At 41.1% G+C, this 26,598-nt stretch overlaps 1 protein-coding gene across 1 annotated transcript in view; it reads right to left on the minus strand.

Moving 5' to 3' along the window:
- Positions 1–26,598, minus strand: part of SORL1 (sortilin related receptor 1) — a 226,561-nt gene that overhangs the window by 99,488 nt on the left and 100,475 nt on the right. Inside the window, exons 12-16 of the mRNA XM_001370225.4 lie at positions 24,899–24,987; positions 15,322–15,500; positions 13,824–14,010; positions 11,536–11,664; positions 4,163–4,248 (exon numbers count right to left, since the gene is read on the minus strand). Coding sequence (XP_001370262.2) covers positions 4,163–4,248; positions 11,536–11,664; positions 13,824–14,010; positions 15,322–15,500; positions 24,899–24,987 — 670 coding nt within the window. The remainder of the gene's footprint in view (positions 1–4,162; positions 4,249–11,535; positions 11,665–13,823; positions 14,011–15,321; positions 15,501–24,898; positions 24,988–26,598) is intronic.

Genomic DNA, 26,598 nt, shown 5'->3' on the forward strand with positions numbered 1-26,598 from the left:
TTAACCCTTACCTTCCGTCTTGGAGTCAATACTGTGTATTGGCTCCAAGGCAGAAGAGTGGTAAGGGCTAGGCAATGGGGGTCAAGTGACTTACCCAGGGTCACACAGCTGGAAAGTGTCTGAGGTCAAATTTGAACCTAGGACCTCCCGTCTCTAGGCCTAGCTCTCAGTACACTGAGCTACCCAGCTGCCCCCAACTTGTGAGTTTCTTATAATTGAACTAGTCTTAATGTGCATGGAAAATGAAAGATAAATTCCACAGAAGGCAATAACCTGAAAAAAACCTCAAGATTCTTTTTTGTATACTGAAAAAAAGAACTACATTTGCAAGCATTTTCAAAATGGTAGTTTTGATAATCAGTTGATTCATGGGGCCACCATATTCTGATATGGATTGCCTTGTAGTAATGTGGACAATTCATCCAAGAACAAATCCTACATGAAAGCCAAATGCCATTTACCTCGAGAGATCAAAGAAAAAGAAAAAGGGCTCATGTACAAAAATTTTTATTGCAGGAATCTTTTTGGTGGTTAAAAAAAGGAAACTAAGATATACTCTCCTATTGGAGAATGGCTAAACAAATTATGTAAGGAATACTAGTGTGCCATAAAACATGATAAAATGGATAGTTTCCAAGAAAACTGAGATTTGTGTGAACTGATGCAGAAAGAAGTAAGCAGAACCAAGATAACAATTTAAATAACATTTTAAAAAGAAACAACTTTAGAATACTAATCAATGCAGTGACAAACCATAAATCTCCACCCACCTCCTGCCCCAAAAGTAATGGCTTTAAATACAGAATGAGGACATTTTTGGGACATGGCCAATGCAGGGACTGTTCTGCCTGACTATGTGTAATTGTTATAAGAGTTTTCTTTTTGGTTCTTGTAGTTCAATTGATAAGAACAAAGGAAATGAGAGGGAAAAAATGTCTGCTAAAATTATTTTTTAAAAACCAAATGTGTCAAGAGGGTAGATACTAATACAGGAAACAATCTAGATTGTAGTCCTTTTTTTCCTATTTACTTAAAAAGGTCTTATGTCCTCATACCACACTATCACTGCTAAATCTTTCTGATTTTTAAATAGATATGTTCATGGAAACTCCTAATATCTCCTAAGGAGAGAAAAGAACACAAGATCTATCAAGAAGGCAAAGGAATGAAAAATGACAGTTGTGCTAGTGGTCAGTGGTTAGCTTCACAATTAAGTTATACTTATTGCATACAAGATGATTCATTCTCCTCAATGAGATCCCATTTTCTTACCACATCAATAAACACAAGCCTCATTCTGTTGGATTTGCTTCTAATAACTTGATTTCTTTAATATTGCCTGAGACCTGTTTGCCTCAAGAAAGTAGACCTTCAAGCACCATGAGAAATTACAAAATGGAAGAGAACAGTACTGCCTAGCTTTTGGCTTGACAAAGCCACACATCGTGTCTATCCCCCACATTTTCTCTGACATTAATCATAAAGAGAGATCAAATATTTGCAAACCCATCAAGACACCTAATCTGTCTCATCTTTGCAAAAGAACAGGTGTTTTCCATCAACTCCAGGAAGTCCCATTTCTCTTTACTGCTACATCTTTGCCTGCTAGACCAGAACATATGTATCTCTTACATTTAAGAGAAAGTCTCGGTTACAAATGAAACTGACCATTCTACTTCCTGTTCTATCTTCTATGCAAAGGTTCTTAACCTGGGGTTCATGAACTTATTTGTGTATGTGTTTTTTTTAAAGTAAATAACTATTTCAATACAATTGGTTTCCTTTGCATTTTGTATGTTTTACATGTCCTTTGAATATTATATTTCCCATGTATTTTTACTTTGATGCATTGAAAAATGTTAATCTGAAAAGGGGTCCAGAGACATCTCAAGACTGCCAAAGGTATCCCTGACATGCAAAAATATTAAGAACTCTTTGGCTCTACTGAATAGAGTGAAGGGTTCTAGTTCTTCAAAGTGCTTTAAATGAACTGGGTTCTTTTTCTCCAGCTGAATTAACTTTAGCTATTATTTTCTGCTGAAATATATACTGAAGGGGTTACTTCAGTGAAATTATTAAACCATTCTAACCAAAGTTGCCATTCATAAACGGCTCTTATGGATGAGGAGAAGGGAGGGAGGAGGTAAACCCATATCATCTGTTCACTTTTTGGAGTCTGCTGAAAAAGTATTCTTTTTTTTTTTAACCCATACCATCCACCTTAGAATCAATACTCTTGTATTGGTTCCAAGGCAGAAGAGCAGTAAGGGCTAGGCCATGGGGGTTAAATGACTTTCCCAGGGTCACACAGCTAGGAAGTGTCTGAGGCCAGATTTGAACCTAGGACCTCCGTCTCTAGGCCTGGTTCTCAATCCATTGAGCTCCCCAGCTGCCCCCAAGGTATTCTTATAAGTCTCCAGTGTAACTGCATGTTAATTATGCTGCTAATGACGAAGATGAAATGAAGTACTAGTGAGTTTCATATGAACACCATCCGTGCCAGCCAGCAGCCAGGAGGCTGAGGAGCTGCTGTCTCTGCCCTCCACACAGGGGCAGGCTGCGTCCATGATTCATTCGGCTCCTGTCACTGTTCATGAGACAGCATCATTCCCTAATAGAAGTCAGCACGAATCATTCCTGTTCACCTAGAGAAGGGATGCTAGTGCACAGAGAGATCCAAGAAAGGTGACAGACAAAGGAGGCCAGGAAGGTGGGCCAAGAAGGAAAAGAGGCCGGCCAGAAGAATAACATCTTTTTAAAGTTCCCCCAACTGCATGTCTATGCTGCGCAAGGCTTGGTAAACACTGTCCTGACACTGGAAAATGCCTTCGGCCCCACCTCCCCTCTGTACCACACCGCCTGCCACAGTTTTCTGCAATTAGCATGCATGGTATATGTCTAAAGCTGAAGGAATGCTACTTATCTTGTGCCATCTGGCATGCGGAGCCAAGGCCTCTGCCAAGTGACCTCAGGCCCAAGGAACCCAGCACCACACACTGAGGGTTGGGAGGGACCAACCCCTTCATCTTACAGTCCAAGCTTTTATCAACACTTACAAAGTGCCAAGCACTGGCTAAGCACTGGGCATACAAATACAAAGGCAGTGGGGTGGCACAGTGGATAGAATATTGGAGTCAGGAAATCTTGAGTTCAAATTCTGGTTCAGACATTTTCTAGCTTACAAGTAACAAGAGCTCTAACAGCCTCAATTTCTTCATCTGTACAATGGGGATATTAACAGCATCTACTTCAGAGAGCTGTTGTGAAAATCAAGAGATAACATATGTAGAGTGCATGGCAAACCTTAAAGCATTATATAAATGCTGCTGCTACTGCTACTACTATTATCACCAGCATCACCACTGCTATTACTGCTACCACTGCCACCACCACCACTATTACTACTAGTACATTTGAGTAACTTGCATGTTCTTAGTCCTCTACATGTTGTCTCCCCAATTAATGTAGGCTCATTCCCTTAGCCAGAGCAGGAGAATGCCATCCTCGCCAAACTTCAGCCCTGGGGCATTGGCATCCTCCGACCTTAAACCAAATGCTGGCAAGCAATCAACCCAAGACCTAACATGACTTCAGGGTACCTATGGGTTTAGGTGTTGCCATCAGGTAAGAAAGTGACCACGTTTTACTGGGTCTACTAAAAGGCCTTTTCTCTATTACAGAAGTGCCAAACTTGTAGTCTGTGGCCCATTAGTAGCCCCTGGTCCTCCAGAACCTGACTGAAATGTAATTGGGAAATGTTGAACAAAAGAAATAAAAACACAATACAGTGTTGCTGTTCAGCCATGTTTGACTCTTTGTGACCCCAGTTGGGGTTTTCCTGGCAAAGATTCTGAAGTAGTTTGGCATTTCCTTCTCCAATTATATATGAAGAAACTGAGGCAGACAGGATTAAGTGACTAGCCCAGGGTCACACAGCTGGTAAATGTCTGAAGCCAAATCTGAACTCAGGACTTCACCACCTAACTGCCTCTGCAATGAAGATAATGGCAATTTGTGGTTTTCTATGTTATTCCATGGCCTGAAGGGGTCAGTTCCATTTCCTTTTTGGTGCCATTGTTCCACTGCACACTAAACCTCCACACTTGTGCTTGTGAGGAAGCAATCCCAGCTGGGAGGGAGTCAATGGGAAATAAAATCTTACCAGCCAGGGGGCAGGGGACTAGTTCTCCCTCCAAGCGGGCTTCAACATCTCCACCACTACAAGTGTCTCCGGAAATCTTTCGGTATCTGGTTGTGTCACAAAGAAAAAAGATAAAAGCCAAGTCAGTAAATGATACCCCCAAAATAATCGTTCTTAGAGGTGTAACAACACCACAAATCTTGGGCCAAACAGAGTCAAAGCAAGTCATTTCACCAGAAAGCTGGCAGAAAGCCTTCCTCTCCATTTGGACCCTCATCTACAGGCAGACTGGAGAGGCCTGAACAGTGCTCCTAGAGATTATCTTTTGGCCCTTTGCTCGTGATGCTGAGTGAGAAACTATCATTGGGTAAATCCCAAAGATCACACATGATTTGGGACAGATCTTTTAGGTCATCGAGTCCAAGATGCACCCCGCTGTGCTTGGGGAGGGGGTCCACCCCCTCCCAAGGAAGCCCATTCAATTTTTAATCGGTTTGGAAGCTTTGCCCCATAAGTCTTCCTGCCTATGTGACAGTTACCATGTGCCCCTGTGTGTTCTCTTTTCTCCAGGCTACCTCCAGTTCTTCAACTGGTCTTCACAAGGCATGTTTCTGAAAGCCCTCACTATCTCATCACCTAAGAATAAGATAAATTCTTTTTTAAAAAAACTCTTACCTTCGATCTCAAAATTGATACTAAGTATCAATTCCAAGGCAGTAGACCTGTAAGGGTTTGGCAATGAGGTTAAGGGACTATTTGAACCCCAAACCTCCCATCTCCAGGCCTGGCTCTCTATCCACTGAGCCACCAATAAGATGCCCCTATATGTTAAAATTTTGCTTAAATTCATGGCATCTACAGCTTCAGGGATGTGGATTCACTCCTGTGGCACAACCCTAAACAGTGGGAAATCAGGGCTTGGCAGGGTTCACTCAGAGCTGCCACCCTGGACACGGTATTGTTGAGTCATAGATCAAAGAGACCTTTGGAGCTTTCCAATCCAACTTCCCAGGCATTGCACAAGTCCCATCTATAACATCCCTGACAGACTGTCCTCTAATTTCGACTTAAATAAAGCCAGCTGAGAAGGAGTTTTTATTCTGAAGGCAATCTTTTCCCCTCTTGGGCAGTTTTCATTTCCCCATTCTACGTAATATTAAAATCTTTGTCCTTATAAACTTTCACCCACTGGCCCCTGAAATGACACGGAACAATCCATTCTATGTTCCTAGGGAACTTCAGAAATTAAAGTAACACAATTCAAAAGAGAGTTCTTAAATGCCCACCAGGTTCAACACACCAGGCTACACAGTCAAGATATAGATAGTAAAGGAGACATAGGCTTTGCCCTTAAGGAGATACAGGTGTTAAGGGAGACAAAGGCCTTCCCCTCAAGATGCCTATGATCTAATAGTAAAGCTATGACACGATCACCAAGAGGGAAAAATATGAGCTAGATATAGGGATGTGAACTGTGTAATGGACTGTGGAAAATCTGGAGATGTCAAATTATTTCAAGCTAGGAGGAAATTAAGGAAGATTTTGTTGGGAAGGCAGCCTACGAGCTAGGCCTTGAAGGAAAGAAGGGATCTGAATTGGCAGGGGCTAAGGGGATGGGTCCATTCTAGGGCTCTGAGAAGACTTTCACAGAGAGAGAATCTAGTCTGGAGTGGCTGGAGAAGAGGGCACAAAAACTCTGCAGTCAGTGACTATGATACCGTGTTCAGGAGAGTCAGGGGGGCAACTCTGGGTCTACGCTCTGCAAAGCCCTGATTCTCAAGGGTTTAGGAATGCTCTTAATGCACATATGTTCAAAATATAAGTGCTCCAGGTAAGCCTGAAGGAAGGGCAAAAAACGCCCAGAGTTTGGTGAGTAGTCCAGTTTGCCTGGAATATAAGCTATTAGGAATATGAGCTAAGAAGAGGGTTGTGCTGTAGCCAGCTTGTACCAACTCATTAAAGTCACTTGTTAAATGTTCAGTGTGAGTATTTGTACCTTGTAAATCAGCGAATGCTACAAGCCAGGGCTTGATTTATTGTTTTGCTAACTGTCTAGATTTAAGAGAAAGCTAGAAAAACTGTTAAAAGTGCAGATTAAATAAAGATAAAAGTGTGTCATGAGTACCCTTTCCCACAAGAGAGCCAGTTGTTAAAAATTTACCAGCACATCCTTGGCTAAGCCTACTGAGCCCTGAACACCAAAATAAGGAGTTTCTTCATAATGCCAGTTTAGTTTAGTTGATAAGGCAAAAAGGAGGCTATGGTTTTGGTTTTTTTTTTTTTTTTTTGGTACTTTAGCCCAGTTCTGCCAACCCAGCTATTCAGAAGCTGTTTATAGGAGTGAAGCAAAGCCTCAGCTTGCAAAGGAGGGGATGGGTACTGCTCCTAGCTGAAGAAGGTGACATGTTAGCTACCAGTACAAACGGGTCCAGGAGCTGGGAGAGAATAACTGCCTTGTCCTTCCACATCCTAACAAAAACTGAGTTTTTCCTAAGAATACAGCCCAGTGGCAGAGAAAGGGAATAAGTAAAGAAACCTGGCAGAGAGGCAAATCTTGTTCCTTCCCTTTCGTTCTTTTAGGCGGAAAATGGATAGAGTTCTGGGCCTGGAGTCAGGAAGGTTTGTGACTGACCTCAAGACTCTTCTAACTTAGCAATGTGACCCTGAGCAAGTCACTTCCCTTTGTCTGCTTCAGTTTTCTTATATGTAAATAGAACATAATAGCACCTACCTCTAAGGATGGTTTTTGAGGCTAAAAAAGCTAATCTTTGTGAAGTGCTTAACAAATCTTACAGAACAAAAAATGCTAGCTATTTCATAAGGGAGGAAATACAATCAAAGATATTAAAGCACAAAGAAGTTGTGATTACAGTGCTTTTGTTTTTCAGTTATTGCAGTCATGTTTGACTCTTCATAACCCCTTTTGGGGTTTTCTTGGCAAAGATACTAGAGAAGTTTGCCATTTCTTACTCCAGCTATTTTACAGATGAGGAAACTGAGGCAAACAGAGTTAAGTAACTTGCCCAGGGTCACACAGCTGGTAAGTACCTGAGGCCAGATTTGAACTAAGAAAGATGAGTCTTCCTGATTCCAAGCCAGGGTCTCTAAATACTGAAGCAGCTAGCTGTCTGCCTATACTACAGAGCAGAATTCTTTAGCTTCAAAGTATCTTTGGATAGATTCCAGAAGGGTCTGTAAACAGGTGAAAAGAAAAATCCATTTCATTAATTTTCATTAATCTCTAAATGGAAGTTAGTATTTCCTTCAATTATTTAAAGAACATTTATTCTGAGGAGTCTACAGACTTCAATAGATTGCCAAAGAAGTCCATGACAGAAGAAAGTTAAGAATCCCTGATATAGACAAAAACATATACATTCTGCAAGTTTCTGCAAAGAAACATCAATCTCTTTAACTTTGCATTTCTAAGGAAGATATTACCCAGAACAATGAGAAATTCAGCCAGAAGAGCATTTTAAGGCTCACCTTTATTTGTTTGACAGAAGAACTAACTAGAAGGGCAATGGAAAGACCACTGGTATGGTTCTTTCAACAAGGAGCAAATAGATAAAGACACAGGTAGAGAACATAGAAACATGGCTTTTCAGGTTCTGTAGCTATCTGTGCTCTCTTGGACTGCTTGCTTCATCTCTCTAGGCCTCAGATTTTCTATTTGTTCTGTGGGAAGAAACTTGTTTATCTCCCACAACCCATAGAGCTCACTGTAAGGGCAGTTAACATAAAAAATAAGAACACATTTCATAAAGGAGAGCTCATTAAAAATGGAAGGGTTTATTGGCGATAGTATCATATTAGAGATAACAATGTTATTACTGGTAATTGGAGGATGAGTCATAAAGTAGGAGAGGACACAAATCTTCAGGCCAAAAGGAGGTATGTGTGAAGTCTAGGAAAAGGGAAATGAAGTTTGCAACCAAAGTTGAAAAGAAAGAACCATAATTATCAAAAATTATGATTTTATCCCCTTCATTCTCTAACTGGAAGAACCAATAAGGGGTGAATTTTATTCTGGATTTCATTCTTACTAACAGGAACATTCTGGGCATTGGGGCAAAATTGAAGGAGGAAAAAGTGGGGGGGAAAGCATTTATTAAGTGCCTTTCATATGCCAGACATGGTGCTAAGGGTTTTACAGTTATCTCATTTCATCTTCACAACAATCCTGGGAGGTAGGTGCTATCATCTTCATTTTATAGTGGAGGAAACTGAGGTAGAGGTGAAGGGAGCTGTCTAAGGTCATGGAGCCAGTAAGTGTTTGAGGCTGGACTGACAGTTTTCCAGACTGCACACTTGAAGTTTTACCCATGAAACACCTAGCTATCTCTGATTGGACCCTGGGGGCAAAGAGATAATTTCTGCCTAGAGTTTGTGATAGAGAAGAGGAAAACTAGATATAGTTTAATTTGGTCCCTAGGATTAAAAACAGCAATTTTCAAAAGGTTCCAAAAAATAAGCAGGATCCCAGATGTGGATTAGTATTTTATAAGAGATATAAGTCATTCATTAGGGAAAGGAAGCCCTCGAGATTGAAATTCTGGGGAGATAATTCCAATGAGAAAGAAAAAAGAGTTATCTAAAGGAACCAACATGAATGCTCAGGGAACCCACCAACAACCAACTTGGGTTTTTCAAAAGAGATGGATGGAAAAATGAAAGCGAGGGAATGCAATGAAGTTGAATATAAAAGCATGGCATAGTCCTATAAAATAATGTCAGGAACACTAAAGTTCATATTGGGCAGAATTGGTGAGGAAGGGTAAAGACCACAAAGGGAGGCTTTTTTTTTTTAAGCTAAGCTAGGGGGGGAAATGCCAGAGAAAGGTTATGATCCTTCTTAGGGTGGATGGGGTAACAACAATTGACAACAAAGAGGAAATAGGGTTACTGAAATCATACTTTGTTTCACTCCTCTTTGTAATAATGTCCTTAGCACTGGAAATGATAGAAAAAATGATTCACAAAGAGTTAACCCAATATAAGTCAGGAGATAAGAAGATAATATCTAGCTACTCAGGAGGCATTCCAGTCATCTGGGTGATGTATACTATGCTGGATTATGCTCCAGCCATAGTTTGCTAGACTATGGCTTTCCTCATAGCATTTCCACCATACTGGGCCCTGGCCAGACCACATCTAAAGGGGGAAGGTGTATAAATGGAGATTTCGAGCCTTTGGACTTCATCCCCCAAAAGTCCCTTAGTATTTCCCAAAATTCCCTTTTCCTGTGTCCCCTGCATTTTCCTTGATTGTATTTAAGTGGCTGTAATTCCTTCCTCTTCCTCTCTCGGACCTGCAACTGGGCTGAAGTCAGGCAATTCTTTTGTTTTAGTTATTATTAATAAAATTTTATAAAATATAGTATTTAGTTATTGAACATTAATTTAAAAACCCGCAAAGGGCATTAATATTCTAGAGAGCATACAGCAGAGGGCAAGTATAATCATGAACTGTCAAAAGTCCGTTAACACATGAGGATCATTTGAAGAAACTGAGAATATCAAGCCAAGAACAGAAAACTAGAATGGGGGTGGGAGGAGGAAGGAAGAAAGAGGTAACAGGTGATATGATATATGATATGATATGATATAAACAGATAATGTAATAGGATGATGGGCTATATCCTCAGGCATTTAAAAAAACTGACAGATTTAATTACTTAGCCAGTGTCAGGTACATCTAAAGGACAATGGAGAAAAGGTATTATTGCAATGTGGAGGATAGATGTTTGAAGGTATGGAGGTGAGGAGGGGTGGAGAGGCAAAAAGAATGGAGTCTGCATACTATAAAACAGGGAGCTTGACACTGATTCCCAGCTAAATTCTAGACCAAAGTATTAACAAGTTGGTTAGTAAGTACCCAAGGAGGAGAGCTATGACTACAAAAAGTCAGCATGACTCCCTCAAGAACAGGTCAGATTAACCTTATTTCCTTTTTGGACAGCATTTACTAAGCTGGAAGATCAGGAGAATGTGGCCTATCTAGTTTACCTAGATTTTAACAAAACATTTGAGAAAGCTGCTCATGTGATTCTGGTAGGAAAGGTGGGGATGTGGGTGTGTGGACAGTATGATCGGATGGATTTAGAACTGGTCAAACAACTGGACTCACTAATGTTTCCATGTCAGTCTACAACAAAGGACCCACTGAAGTGTCCTAGGGATCAAGGCTTGGCTCCAGGATGTTTTTATCCATGACTTGTATAAAAGCATAAACAACACACTTATTAGAGTTTTCAGATGGCACAAAACTGGAAGGAATCTGTAAGACACTAGATGAAAGCAACCAAAAAGACCACAATGGGTTTGAGCATTAGGATGAATCTAATAAGATGTAGGATCTTATAGCAGAATTCAAAAACTGGCCTTCTCCAGGAGAAGATGAGGGAGGCAACAAGAGGATAGTTTGACAAAAAAAGACTTGGGAGTTGACTCAGGTATAACATGGCAAAACCAAGAAAGCCAATAGGGTCTTGAGCTGCCTTAAGAGAAGCAGAGCCTCTGGAATAAATTCATGATAATCTTATTGTATAATGCCCTCACTAGATCACATCTGAAGTACTGTGTTCAGATTTTGACACCACTCTTTAAGAGGTACATCAATAGAATCTAACACAGGGCAAATAAAATAACCAAACATAAATCCATGCCATATGAGGATCCATTGAAAAAAAGATGAGAAAACTTGATGGAAGAGGAAAAGGAAGGTAATATTATAATAGTTATCACTTAACATAGTTCTTTTAAAGTTGGCACTGCATCTTACAAATATTAATGTTTTGTTCTCACAATAACCCTGGAAGATTAAGTGTTAACATTATCTCCATTTTATAGATGAAAAAACTGAGGAAGAAAGAGAATAAATGACTTGCCCCAGGTCATATAGCTAGTATCTAAGGCTTTGATTTGGTTTGCCTTGAACACATTTTCCTTACTCTAGATACAAAATGCTATCCATTGCACAACCTAGCTATCTTTTAAGAATCTGAAGGATTGAAGAGGGATTAAGGCAGGGTGGTGGGGCACTCAGGGTACAAAATTAGGAACAATGGGTGCAAATTGAAAAGAAATTACTAGAAGCTTAAAGTCCAGAAAAAAAACTTCCTAATAATTAAAACTATCCAAAAGTAGAATGGGTTGCCTCAAAAAGGAGCAAACATCCTCTTACTGGAAGTCTTCAAATAAAGGTTAGATGACAAGTTGAACGGATGATGTAATGCTATTCTACATGTATGGACTGGACTACATAACTACTAATATCACTTCCAACTTTAATATTCTGGGGGGGGGTGAGAGACCCCCAAAATAGGTCTGTCTATGATAACAAAACCAGTCTCCTGGCAAGCTGCCTTAAGAACTCTCATAATATATACATACCCTCTTGTCTTCCTGTAAGTAGAGCCAACAGGACAGGGTACAGGAGGAGAGAAGGGTTTGTTGGCAAATTCGGGATCAGGAACACAAACTTCTAAGGATAGATCTTCACTCATCTTAAAGCCAAAATCACTGAAAAAAAAAGGCAGTGTTAAGACTGTGAGAGGGAGGCAGAGCTTAGGAAGCCTATCTCGATGTCTCATCTAGTGAAGGAGCACAAAGACCACTTGAGACACATAGTAGGTCCTCAGAAATATACTGGTTGAAACAATGAACATCCATGGACCTCAGGTCCCCAGCTCTACATGGAACATCCTCAACTAAACACTGAGTGAAGGAATGAACCTCCAGAGGCCTCAGTAAACCTCTGGTCCCCAGATCTGCTGTAGACAAGACTAATGACCTTGGCTCAGTAATGGATTAAATGGCTACTGAGATCCCATCTAGCTCTGATATTCTGGGGCACCCACAAACATGGGTCTCTCTAAGATAACAAAGCACCCTCAAATCCTCATGTTCTTCATCTGCAAATAGAAGTAGGGGTTATCTTTAAAGTCTCTTCTAGTTCTAAAATTCTATGAATCAAAAGGGACTTCTCCATTAATAAACATCAACAGAAAACGTTCATCTTTCCTTATTAAATCTACCCACTTTAACAGTTTCCCTGTATGTGTTAGATATTCAAGGAGAAAACTAGGCTTCTCTGCTGAGCAAGAGAGAACCAAAGCAAAGGCGATTTGGTGCTATGAGGCACGCCTCGCCGAGAGAACAATGCGGGCTACATCGGGAGAGGACCATGCTGTGGCCACCCAGACCGAGCTCTGCTTCTGGTGCCCTTCTGTGTGCAGACTAAGCCAGGGAAGATGTTGGGAATGCCTAACCCTCAATGAAACCATTATCCAAAAGGGGCTTAGTGGTAGAGAACACTTAGCCTTCCTCTGGAAGGGGCACCCTTCACCTGACCCTTCTAAGATGGGATTAATGAGTTCTCTGCCTCTTTTAACCAGGAAAAATTCTATCCATCAGCCACCATCTAGGGCAGCAGAGTAGAACAATATGGCCAAGAAATGGTTGGGGCGGGAGAGATGAGGCCCAGAAGTGGGAGCAGAGAACACCATGCTTGGCAGCCAGCACAAGCTCAGCAGGAAAAAGGAGAGCATCATGCCCAGTACAGAAAACATATCCATGAAGGAGTAGGCCCAATGAGAACAGTGCAATGGCATTGATAGGCAACAGCACCAGACGGGCAGCTTCAGAAAGAGTTAAGCGACATGGCCCAGCGGACATAGCACACTGAGTCAGGAAGAGCCGAGTTCAAATCTGACCCCAGATGCCACTAGCTGGGCTACCTGGGGCAAGCTGCTTACTCTCCATATCAGTGTACTCAACTACAAAATGGAGATAATAATAGCACCAACCTTCCAGGGTTGTTTTAAGGATCCAAATTGAGATAATATCTGTTAGGTGCTTAGCACAGTCCCCAGCACATAGCAGCTATTGTTGTTATATTTACTCCACATGTTGTGCATTTGTAGGAGACAGAGCTCAAGTTCATAGAGGGAATGGTCGCCTATTCTGCCTTTTCTTACTAAGCTTTTTCAACAGAGAACTCTGCTTGAAATAACTGTGTTTCCTGGGGGACTAGAGAAAAGGTAACAGACCGGTGGGGGCCCATGAGCTACTGCCTGGAGGGGATGTGGGTCCACAAGAGTAACTTGAGTCTGGGGGTGGGGAGCACGCGTGTGTGCTGGTGTTGGGGACGATTCCCCAGGTGGCAATCCGAGTGTTTGCACCGAAGTGTTAAGTAAAGGCCTTCTATTCTAGCTGTTTCCTGTAGTCAGTGGTGTTCCCCAACACCTATGCAGGGTCTAAGCACTTCTCAAGGGGCTGTCATTCCTAAAATGAACTCAGAAGATGAAATGTATTTACGGCTCAGAAGCAGATTTCCAATTTTAGAGGTCTAGACTCAGGAAGACAGATAATGCAACAGAAGGGCACTGGACTTGGGACTGACCCACCTGTCTGGGTAAATCATTCCATCCCTCTGACGTTGGTTTCCTCCTCTATAAAATGGCCACGCTGCAGGAAAGGGTTAGCGCTAACACTGAAACTCAAGGTCTCTGGGTTCTGAGACCGAAGCTCTTGTCAGCACGCCCAGAGGGCTCCTTGTGAAAGCAAGGCCCCCTCCCTCGGCTCCCCAGCAGAGCAGCCCGGCCCACACCCCACCGGCCTTCTGACAGATCTTCAGTGTGGAGGGGCTCGTCTCGAGCCCCAAGCGATGCCTGACTTACCATTCATAGTCCTCCCTCGTGCAGGAACAATTTGATACAACCACCGGCCTATCGAAGTCTTCCCCGTTGAAGCAGGTTGCATGTGGCGTCCTCCGTTTGAAGACAGTCTTATGCCCCAGCAAACATTCATTTCCCCTTTCGTCAGAGGGTGACCAGAGCTTATAGTCATTCTCAGTGCAAGGAACCCCTGGGAGTGGAGGAGGAGGGGAGAAACAGGAACAGAAATGTTCCCATAAAGTGCACGTGCCCACTAGCCCTCTCCCAGCCTCCCAGTGCCGGAGGCTCAAACCCCCAAGCACTGCCCCCTCCTGGCAGGCAGCCAGGCCGCTCTCACCAGGGCTGCCGCCACAATATCATCTGAATCTGCTCTCTCCTCTCCACTCACCAACCCATTACCCTCATCCTACTTCCTCAGGCTACGGCAATGGTGACTTCACTTCCATAATGCTGAAATAATACCCTTCCTAAGGCCCAGGGATGATGGCGTTTCTACCCTGCTTGAGAGACCTTCGGTGCCTCCATACTGCCTCTAGGATAGAAATACAAATGCCTTGTTGTGGCATTCAAAGCCCTCCACGGTATGGCTCCACACATTCAATAGGATTTCCCTTGACGTGCTCTGCATCCCAGACAGACCAGGCTAGGATCTGATTCCCAGATCCAGCATTCCACTTTCTGCCTCCATCCATTCACGCAGGCCATTCCCATGTTCCACTGGAGTGACCCCAAGAAGTCCTTAGCTCCCCAGGCCCCGTATCTCAAAGAAGGATACCATTCATTATACCACAACGTGGCTGTAAAGGCAGTGCTTTGTGAATCTCAGAGGGCCGTGTAAGCATGAACAGACGAGAGCCTGGCAGGAAAAAGCACTGGATCTGAAGCCATAAAGACCCCTTCTGTGGCCCCAGACAAACCACTCAATTTTTCTGAGCCTCAGTTTCCTCATCTATAAAGCGGGGCTATTAGCACCAACTTCTCAAAGTTGTCATGAAGATTGGAGATAACATGCATAAAGTACTTGGCAAATCTTTAAAGCTGTGTGTAGAAGCTGGGCTCATGGAAGAGAAGCTGACCTGGGAACACCTCCCTTGCCCTTGATTCATCCAGCCGTGTAGGATGGAATCTTAATGCTGCAGGGGCTTCACAGGACCACGCGACTACTTGGAAAGCACTTTACAGTACTCTAAGAAGGAGGTGAGACTAGCAACTATAGGACTTACACAAACAAACTCTTCATTGACCCCCAGAATTCCCTTGAATCCTATTCATGGAAGAAGTCTTGATCTGCATTTGTTTTTTTCTGCGGATTTCTGGTATTTTGTTTTGTTGTTTATGCTGACAATCACCTTTTCCTATTAAGACAATGAACATCTTGGGGGCAAGGCTAGAGGGCCTGGTTTAGGGTTCTGTCCACAGAAGTATTGACTTTTTCAATCAGTGTTGACTGGCCTATGCAGCAATGATTACCAAGAGGGTGGCAGCAGATGAAGTCACTCACCCAGTACATCTGTTGTGTTAACCTGCAAGATCAGCCAGCTGTGCCCATTCTCTTTATATGACCCAAAAATGGTGAATATGGTGCTCTTTTCTCCAGGTTCGGTGAGAAGCCCATACACAAATACAGGCTTCTCTGAGAAGCTGAATGTTTTCCAGGTCTCTCCTTCGTTGGTACTGTACCTACCCAAACAAAAACAAGGAAATTCAGGAGGTTAAAATTCCCTATACTAGACAGCCTTAGGGCAGGGAACCAAGCCCAGGAAGACAAGCAATGTTTTGTTTACTTATTATAACAATATTAAATTTTGTCCTTGTGAAAAATGACCTGGAGGGTTGGCTCCCCACTGAGCTTCTGTGGGGAGACCTAGGCTTAGGAACCAGCCTACAGTCTTTTTTATTATTTGTTTATTTTTAAACCCTTACCTTCTGTCAGTACACAGTATTGGTTCCAAGGCAGAAGAGTGGTAAGGGCTAGGCAATGCAGGTTAAGTGACTTGCCCAGGGTCACACAGCTGGGAAGTGTCTGAGGCCAGATTTGAACCTAGGACCTCCCGTCTCTAGGCCTGGCTCTCAATCCACTGAGCTACCCAGCTGCCCCCCCCCCAGTCTTTTTTAAATCTCAAATTATGTACAGAACACATACATCTTGTTTTCATTTTTCATATGTTTTTGAAATTTCATGCTCATTTCTTCAGAATGAAGTCTTCTCTGATATATTCCAGGTAAAAACAGTCAAACGTGTCTTTTAACCTTATAACATTTTACCTTCTATCCTACTAATTGCTGGACAGGTCTTATTCATCCACCACTAGAATGTGAGCTCCAGATACAATTCTTTAGTTTGTCATTAAAGATTTACCAACCTAATTGTAGCCTACCTTTCCTGAATACTATGCATTACTCTCTATCATGCTCTTCATGGCCTGATCCAATGGTCCTGCCCCATCCAATCCCAACCTCCCATGCCCAGAATTCATTCCACTGCCTACCACCACGTCAAACACCATCTACCATCTGAGGCCTTTCCTACATGTCCAGGAAGGGTTCACAAAGTATGAGGCAATTTATAAAATGAAATTCTGAGGGAAGTTCCCCAAATGAACCCAATGACAAAGGAAAAGAGGAGCAAGACTGAATGTTGGAAAATCACAAGCAGGATCCACAAAAGACTCACATATCAGAATAATAAATATTACACTAATCCTCATTAAAGCTCAAATCTTCTATTTAGGTTAAAAAATCAAGCTCACAAGTAGAGGACAGTGAGAAGCATAGCTGTACCACAGTTCATGTGAGTAAGACTCAGCTGCTAATGTCTCCCTCATGGAAACCCCCTTGTATTTATTTTTTACATATTTATATGTGTGCATATTGTCTCCCCTAATAGATGAGTTAATATGTTAATAAGTTCCTTAAGTACCAAAACTGTTTCATTTTTGTCTTTGTGTTTCCAGTATCTACCACAATGTTTGGCACACAATAGGGATTTAATAAATGCTTAATGACTGTCTGAGAATAATTCTCTGACCCATAAGCACTGAGCACTAACTTAGAACAATAGGTATTTAAATTTCATATATTTATAAAATTTATACAATAAAATATTATGTATTTATAAGATATAATTTGGAGAATTATATATGTACAACATATGCTTAAAATGAATTCATTTCACAGATTCACAAGAAACTGTACTTTCTATTATACTCTGATTTTTATTCATATATAGCACCCCACAATGGAAGGACTTAGTTTTATCATAAAGAATTTAATGATGTTGAAGATCATTAGGTAATGGTAGAAGAAAGCTGAAAAAATGCCTTCCTGCGAGGTCTTAATGAAAGGAGAAATGTTCATCTTCTGGGATGGTTTAAAATACAGAAAGAGATGAGCTGACCTTTTCAATCTCCTTCCTTGCTTATGGTTTTTCTAAAGGCTGAATATCCACTTGTATACATACAAATCTAATGAAGTTGTTTTGCTTGGCAGAAATGATGAGTAGTGTCTGTCTGCTTTGTGATAATGCTGGAAATCCAGTCTTTTGCACATTGCCTAATTATTTCTATTTATAAGTCCCTCCAACTCTAGCTAACCTCAAGAGACAAATCATTTCATTTCCCAGGAGGTTCCAGAAGATCCCAACCAATAATGTCTTAATGAGGCTAATGAGCAAATGCACGGTCAAGCACAGGCCTGTTGTTGAAACAAAACTGTTCATTTAAAAGAAAACTATTTTCCAGTACTTCTTAAAAAATAGACAAAGGGCTGCAATAACTACAGTTAGTAAAGGAAATAGGAAAGGGTTACTAGGGTTGCTGGGAGGAAACTTCACAACCTTTACCCTAAGTGCAAACAATAGCTGTTATCAATTCAGAGCAATGATGGGAACAGACTAATGAAATGGAAGGTAACAGGTCCCTGGGAGAACATGGCCAGATCATCTCAGATTGAGCAGCAGGTGAGGTATAGGCAGAATACCTGAGAAAACAGTCCCAGGCAAACACAAATACTAAACTTTGAGATCATAGACCTAGAGCTATAATGAGCCTCAGAGACTAGCTAGCCAACCCCCTCTTCTTTTAAAACCTTTTCCTTCTGTCTTAGTAGTAATTATAATGCAGAAGAGCAGTAAGGACTAGGCAAGTGACTTGCCCAGGGTCACACAGCTAGAAAGGTTCTGAGGCCAGATTCAAACCCAGGTTCTCCTGACTCCAGGCTTACCACCCTATTCACTGCATCACTTAGCTGCCTCTGACCCTCTCATTTTATAGACAAAGTGAGGCCCAACTTTAAATGACTTGTGTACAATCATTGGAGGCATCATTTGAACCCAGTTCCTTTGACTCCAGTGTCAGCATTCCTTCCACTGGACCAATCCAATCTAGCAAATCTAAGAAGCACCTACTATGTGTGTGGGAGGCATCATACAAAGTGCTGGGGAAAAGTGCAACTGCTTGTCAGCTCTGGGAGAGGAGAGGAAAGTGTGTGTGTGTGTGTGGGGGGGGGGGAATCATGAACCATGTAGCCATGGGAAAAAAATCTAAAAATTTTTTAAGTGCTGGGGGAAAAAAACAGAAGAGGTTATAGCCTCTGAGCCAGATGGTTGGCTAGTTCAATGACAAATCTTTGAAGAAAACATGTTTCCAACAGTGTGTAGGGAACAGATATTCTTCCAACAGAGAGATCTGGAAAACCTAACAAAGGAAAATGACTCACAAAGAATAAGATAATCTTAAGATGAAATTCTGATAATGTAATTTTTCTATCTTCCAAGAAGAAAGGAAAAGCGGGCGATATTTTATATTAAACAACAGTTAGAAAAAAGGTCTCATAGGCATGGTTATTAAATTTATTCTTATTAAGGTTCAAGTCTTACTTCAAGAAAAATCAACCTCCCAAGCTATACTACTGTTCATGTGAAAAAGATGTAGGGTTTTAATGGTCTGTAACTTCAATATGAGTCAGAAGCAAAACATGGTGGCCAATAAAATTAATATGATCTAAAGCTGCATTATGAAAAGCACAATACCCTCTGACGAGGGGATCAGAGTCCCATTCTGCCCTGCCCTTGCCGGACCACATCTGAAACACTGTTCTTAGCTCCAGCCATCATATTTTGGGGAGGGGGAAGGGAGACATTCTATCAACTGCAGAATGTGCACGGGACTTCTGGCCAACATGATAAGTCTCAAAATTTTGACATGAGAAGGTTGGTTGAAAAAACCTGAGTTGTTGAACTTGGAGAAGGATGGGGGAATGTGCTAGCTATCTTAAGGACTCAAAAGGCTGCTGTGTAGAAGTAGGGCAGAACATGTTTTGTTGGGATCAATAGGTGAAAGTTGTGTATAGAGAGGTGTTTTGGGATTTTTCTAATAAGACAAAAACTTCCTGATATTTAGAACTGTCCAACTATAAGTCTTCAAGTAAAGCAGAGGTCTGTGAATTTGTTTACAATTTTAATAGCTGTATTTCAATGTAATTTATTTTCTTTGAGTCCTATGTATTTTATTCAATGCATTTAACATTATTCTAAGGGAAGGGGTCTATAGCTTTAATCAAAATGTCAAAAGGATTTATGACAGAGCAAAAACTGCACAGCTATGAAACACAGGCCAGATTTTTGGAGTCCTTGGAGGTTGTTATTTCTCTGGGTCACCCAGTAGTGACATGGTAGAAGGCTTCCTGAACAAGTACTGGCTGGGCTAGGTAACTTGGGCAGCCTCTTATAAGATGGGAACTCTCCAACAAGTTCCCCATTCAAGAGCATGACCACAAAAAGGAAGGATGGTCCATTCAGCAAACATGAATGGAAGACTGGTCTGAACCTATTAAAACAGCCTCAGGGAGGCAAAAATTCAGAATAAACAAGTTTTTCAAGAGTACATTTATAAAAGTACAAGAGTAACTTTTAAAACTATATTCAGAGCAAGAAGACAATGAAGGCTTGAAGGGAAAAGCTATAGCTTAGAGTATAATGTTGAGAGATGATAGAGAACAGAACTATTTAATTCCTATAGTACTTCTCTATCAGAGAGAATGGTCTTAAACTGAACTAAATGCCCTAATAAAGGTAAAACAAGTTTGATTGAAAGGAGATTGAAGCTTCCAACAGGTGAGCTTCACCTAGTTCCACCAGAGTCTCATAATTTTTGACATAAGCAGAACTGAAAGAATGGAAGTGGGGGGGGGGGTAGTCTGGGTAGTGCTGCAACTAGATGGCTCAGTGGATTTAGAGCTAGGCCTAGAGATGGTAAATCCTGGGTTCAAATCTGGCCTCAGGTACTTTCTAGATGTGTGATCCTGGGGAAGTCACTTGACTCCCATTGCTTAGCCCTTGTTGCTCTTCTCCCTTGAAACTAATACATAGTATTGATTCTAAGATGAAAGATAAGAAAAAAAAGGAATGGGAAAGGGCTCAAGGGGATCATCAAAATTTCCTGATTTTATGATATAAATTCATTAACACTAAAACTTTTAGTGTTTTATTTTTTTGTCCCTAAGATCTATAGCTCATTGTGTATAGTTTGTTCCCTTTTCTATCTCATGACTTGACTTCTCAAAGAATAACAAATCCCAAAGACATTATGAAAGTTCAGAATAAGAAGGAATTTCAGAGAACATTTAGTCCAAATAGCACCTGAACAAGAAACTCCTGGATATTAACTGAAAAGTAATCATCTATCTTCTTTGCTTGAAGACTTCCCAGGTGGGGGTACCTACTGTCTCTTAGCTTCTACCAGAAGTGGGAAAGATGTAGGTTGCAAAAGTCATCAGGTTCTTTTCCTTTTTTGCAGTAATGACTCTGCCCTAGCTTCCATTATAAGATAACAGCAAGACATCTAGAGTCTCTAGGTGTCCCAACAATAGTATCTCTGGTCAAAGACTTGATGAAAAATAAAGACAGACCTAATGATTAAAATGACACTTGAGGTATTCTGTATTTCTAACATGAACAATTAGAACCTCTAAAAAAGAGTAAGCTATAGTTATTTTGTTTTGTTTTGTTTTAATTAGATCGATTGTCCCAGTTCTATATTGAGTCTATAACCTTTTCTTATTATCATTCATTGGAACTGGGAACAGGTAATGGGACAACTAATATTTAAGCAAAAAAATAAAGAATCTTATATTGATGATTCATTTCCTCTTTCATTCCAAATAGCTAACTAGAGATATGGTTCAAGCCCAATTAGTATCCTGTGCTCTGTCCAAAAGCACTGTTCTTGGGGACAGGAGGAAGGAAGAATGCTTTGGCACTATGAATAAAAACAGAAATGATCACAACTGATGATTCACAGGTCAAGATTTGATTTGCCAGCCTGATCATGAGAGATGGGAACAATTTCCATTTCTTCTTATAGTCTCCCTTCAGCATAAAGACAGACTTAATAATGATATGCCTGGCTTGCCTCTCTCTCCCCTCCCCCTCCCACCAAAGAGATGAGGAGGGTTTTCATAGGGTTATAATCCCAGCACCTCCTGTGAGGGTCCTTGCACATGAAGAGACCACTGGCACACCGAGCAGTCATGTCTAGGGAATCCTGCTCCTCTTGGTTTGGAGAACTTCCACAGACAAGGGTACCTTTAAAGATTTCAGTGCAGCTCTAGGTTACTGAAGAAAAGGCACCTGATTTGGGTACACTGAATCTTAGAGTTGAAAGAGACCTCAGAAGCCATCTGGTTCAACAGAGACCTGAAAAAAAGCACCTTCAACAACATTCCTAAAAAGCAATCACTGAGCTTTTACTGAAAGAATTTCTGTGCCGGAGGCCATCATACCCCGACCAGTTGACAGGGTCACGATCCGAGGAAGGAAGGTCAGCGAATCAGACCCCAAAATGAGGCCCCCTGCTTATCCCCCTCTGTGACTTCTCTCCCCAAATTTTCCCCACCAATGGACTTGTTATGATTATTATTCTCTCCCCAATACAGAAGAAATAATATGAAAGCAAATACTTATAGGATCAATGAACATATATCCTACTTTAAGTCCCCTAGGTTATTACCCCCAAAAGATTGCAGTTACATAATTAAAGTCCAAAGCCCATGACCCCTCCTTTCTCAAGCACAAGACACGTTCCAAGGCCCTACAATAAACACCAGCCAAAAGCTTGAGTACTATAATGAATCTTTTCCTACAGGTACCACACTACAATGAATTTGTTGAAACAGAAGCTAAGCAGCATTGCTAGGCACTTCAAAGCAACACAAGAAAACCAGAACTTGTAAATTGAGGAAAACCCCAAAACTGGTCTGCCTTAAGTCCCCACACCTAGATATGAATATGTTTTGTTGTTCATCTCCCAGGCAATTATGATGGATAGTGAAAGCTGACCAAAAGCACAATGATCCTCTCAGCAGGTCTAGGGGTACTAACCTACAAATGGCTTTATTCACATTCATATCTATCACAGAGTGTTGTAGAAACCTAGTAAATGATCACAGAATTCTTTGTTGTAGTAACATCACAAGAGTGTTGTTTAGGTGATTTGATAATATCCAATCAAATTGTAGAATGTTACATACGTAGAGAATTGATCACGTGTATGTATCTGAAAACCTATATAATAAAGAAACAATGATACTATGGCAGAGCACTGTGTGTGATGCCTGCATATGTGGGTTGAATGCACGGTGTTTCTCATCTCCATATTCCAACTGTGACATCACATCTGGACAAAGGGACCTTGGATTCTCAGAGGGGCGCCTGGATGGACCCCTGTACTTCTGCAAAGGGGAACTTCTGAGGCAGTTCATTCCAGATTTTGAGGAAGGGAAAGAAGAAAGAAGGAAGGAAGGAAGGAAAGAAGGAAGGAAGGAAGGAAGGAAGGAAGGAAGGAAGGAAGGAAGGAAGGAAGGAAGGAAGGAAGGAAGGAAGGAAGGAAGGAAGGAAGGAAGGAAGGAAGGAAGGAAGGAAGGAAGGAAGGAAGGAAAGAATGGAGGGAGGTTGGGAAAGAAGGAAGGAAGGGAAAGGAGGAGAGAAGATGGTTTATTAAATGCCTACTACGTGTCAGACACTGAGCTAATAGCTTTACAACTATTATCTCATTTGATAGTCACAATTCTGGGAGCTAGGTGCTATTATTATCTCCATTTTACAACTGAGGAAACTGCAGCAGACAAAGTAACTTGACCAGAATCATATAGCTAGTTAAGTGTCTGAGGGAGGCCACATTTGACCTCAGGTCTTCTAGGACTCTATACCACTTACCTGCCTTCAAGGCCCCTTTTAGCTCTAAATCTCGGATCCTGCAATCATTTAGTGCAATTCTTTCCTCTTCAAGATGATGAACCCCAGAGAGAGGAAGTTACTTGCCCAATGTAATAGTGAAATTGTTGATAGCTGAGATTAGAAGTTGGCTCTGCTGCCTCCTAGACCAGGGTTCTTTCCACAATACTATAATTGCCTCTTGTTCCAGCCAATTGTTTTCATGATACAGAGGCAGAGACCTCAAAAGAATATTCATCCTCACACCAAAAGAAGAAATCACAGCTGAGAGGAGAGCCAGAATTCTTTGCTTTTCTCTCCCACCATATTTTATGATCTTCCATCCTCAGCCTCAATACCAGTCCAACTAAGGCTGGGGCTATCCACAGGGGAGAGAGCCAAATAAATATTACAATCTCAGATTCCTCTTTTAAAAAACACTTCTACCACTTCTCTCTTTGATTCTAGAAGAAGCAAAGGAAAAAAAAGGCTTTTTTTATTTTCTTAAGCCAGACATCCTTTCTGTTTCTTCCAGTCATACATTCACAGAGAGAGAGGAAGCATGGAGGTCAGTCTGCTCTGAGCACCAGCAGCTGTCTTATATTTTTAGGGATCTGGAACTCAGGCAAAAGCAAAACAAAGAACAGGATATGATGTAGGAGTTGGGAGTTATTAGGATCTGGACACATTTTTAGCTCTCTGCATGATGCTGGGAAAGGGGCACTGGATAGGGAGCTAAGGAGACCTGGGTTCTAATCTTGGTTCTTTTTGTAAGTAGTTCTGTGACCTGGAACAATTGGTTTCCCCCTCTCTGGGCCTCAGTTTCTTCATCAGTGGTATAAAGGAAGCTGGGCTAACTGATTTCTAACATGCTTTTAGAGCAGAAATTCCATGAGAAGAAAAGACATGCCTGTCCTTACTTCAACACCCAGACACCAACACTTTTTTCATCCATTCAAACACCTCACAATGTTCGCTCTGTGAATTTATGTACACACAAGAGCATGTCATCTGTAGTTAGTAATTAAAATTTACAAACACTATTATTAATGTACTTTTTTACTTTCAAAATACTATTATATTCATAAAGAGAGAAGAGAAAGCCACCTATGGAATCAAGGAAACCTAGATTTAAGTCCTGCCTCTGACATACACTACCTGTGTAGCCATGGGCAAAGAGGCTAAGTCTCTAAGACTATAAAGTACAGACAAATTTTCTACATAAGTGGGTGGGGTGTCCATACTGGCATCACCCTACTGAAGTCCAACACCACCAAAAGTTACACCATCAAAAAAGAAAAGAAAAACCATATTCATTATCTCATTTAATCCCCAACCCTGTGAAGGAAGTGAGCAGCATATTCCCATTTGAAGATAAGAGAAGGGAAGAAAAGCAAGTTTAAGTGACTTGTCACAATTCAGACAGTCAATATTAAATCTCAGGTTGGAGTCTTGATTTAAGGATCTCTGCTCCATTGATGCTCACTGGTTTAAATTTCTAGAAAATTAATCAATGGAGACAGCTAGATAGCAAATGGTGAATCCTAGATTTGACATTTACGAGCTGTTTGACCATGAGCAAATTGCTTTCCCTCTCAAGGTCTCAATTTCCTTATCTGCAAAATAAAGATTATAGGGGGCAGCTAGGTGGCACAGTGGATGGACCACCAGGCCTAGAGTGAAGAAGGACTGGGTTCAAATACTACAGCCTACACTTCCTGGATGTGTGACCCTTAGCAAGTCACCTTTTGCCTAGAGCTTGCTCTTCTACCTTAGAGTTGTTACTAAATCAGAAAGTGAGAGTTTAAAAAAAAAAGAAAGAAAATAAATCAATGACCAAAAAGAAAAAAAAAGAACAAAAGTAACTTACTTTAGCTGATTGGTTTCCATCCCCTGGGCAATGGCCATAAGAATGCCTCCATGATCTCCCCACGTATAGTAATGAGGTCCAGAAAGGGCCTGAGAAGGAAAAAGTCAATAGGTCACTCCATTCTGTCATTAAAAGGCTAAGAATATGGGCTTTTCCAAACAACTACTAGATGTAAGACATTAAAAAAACTTCTGTTTTCAAGATATAGCGTACATACATAGTAATTATCTTGAATGAATGGACATATACATTGGCACATGGGTGTAGAGTGTCCCAATAACTATTTGAAGTAGGCAGGCAGGATAGCCTCACTCTTTACAGATGAGAAAACTGAGGACTAAACCGTTTATGATTCACCACAGTTCTACAGTTAATAAGAGGCAAATCTAGAACCCAGATATTCTCTCTCTTACCTCAGAGCTCCTTTCAGTACACAAACCTAGCTCCAAAACTCAGACTCTCCACACAAGATCCTAAGCCATGAGATAATCAATCTGAAAAGGAATCTGAAGAACTTCAGTTGAAACTGTGCTGCTAAGCTATTTACTATACTGGGAAAGTCACTAAAGTTCTTTGGGCCTCAGTTTTCTCAATTGAAAAATAAAGAGACAACTGTCTTCAATGTCTCTGCCTACTGGATGATTCCCTACTGTCTACAAACACACCCATGTTTCCCTCATCCTCAAAAAATCTTCACCTGATCCAACTTTCTTAATGATAATCCTCCCTTCCCTCCTTTTATGACCTTTTGCAATCACTGCCTCTGTTACCTTTCCTCTCCCTCTGTAATTTGGTTTCTGACCTCATTCTTCAACTGAAAGAGCTCTCCCCAAAGTTGCCAATTACCTCTTTAACCACTCCATCTAATAGCTTTTTCTCAATCTTCATCCTACCTTCTTTTCAGTTTTTGACACTGTCAATCACTCTCTTCTTCTTTATGATCTCTTTTCTCTAGGCTTTCATTCATGGTTCTCCTGCCTGTCAGATTGTTGCTTCTCAGGCCCCTTTGCTGAATTATCATCCAAGGTGATGATCACCACAGGTGTCTCACAAGGCTCTGTTCTGGACTCCCCTCTTTTCTCCCACTACATGTATCACCCAGAGATCTCACCAGTTCCCATGTATTCACTTATCTCTGTCAAATGTATTTGTTCCAGTCCTAATTTTCAGTCTTACACATCCAACTGCCTACTAGACATCTCAAACTGGACTGGAATGTCTTATCTTTCTTCCAAAAACCCTTCCATCTTCCTAACTTCCCTTTTATTGTCAAGAGTGCCACCATACTCCCAGGCATAAAGGCTTGCCACCAGGTAGCATACTTTACCCATAACTTTCTCTTATCCCACAGCAACCCCCAAGACAAGAAAACCTCTTCCTGTTTTATACCTCACTTAATGTTTATAACCAGGTGGCCACTGAACAGGGTTGTTCATGTTATATAATTCAAGGAATCTTCACTGGTTTTTGATGTACAGAAGGCAGCTTTTTTCCCTACCAAATCAATTATTTTTTTGGGCAGGGGTGGGATGAGGAATTGACAAGTAAGCACAATGATATCCTATATTCTCTACATATTTCAGTGACTTTCAAATAGTAAAGATGTGGCTCATTCTGAATATTGTGTGAAAGTTTGCCTGTACCCTACTAATAAATACTTGACTAACTGACTAATTGACTAAAGATTAATTAAACATAAA

This window comes from Monodelphis domestica, chromosome 4 (assembly GCF_027887165.1).
Source record: "Monodelphis domestica isolate mMonDom1 chromosome 4, mMonDom1.pri, whole genome shotgun sequence".
NCBI lineage: Eukaryota > Metazoa > Chordata > Mammalia > Didelphimorphia > Didelphidae > Monodelphis > Monodelphis domestica.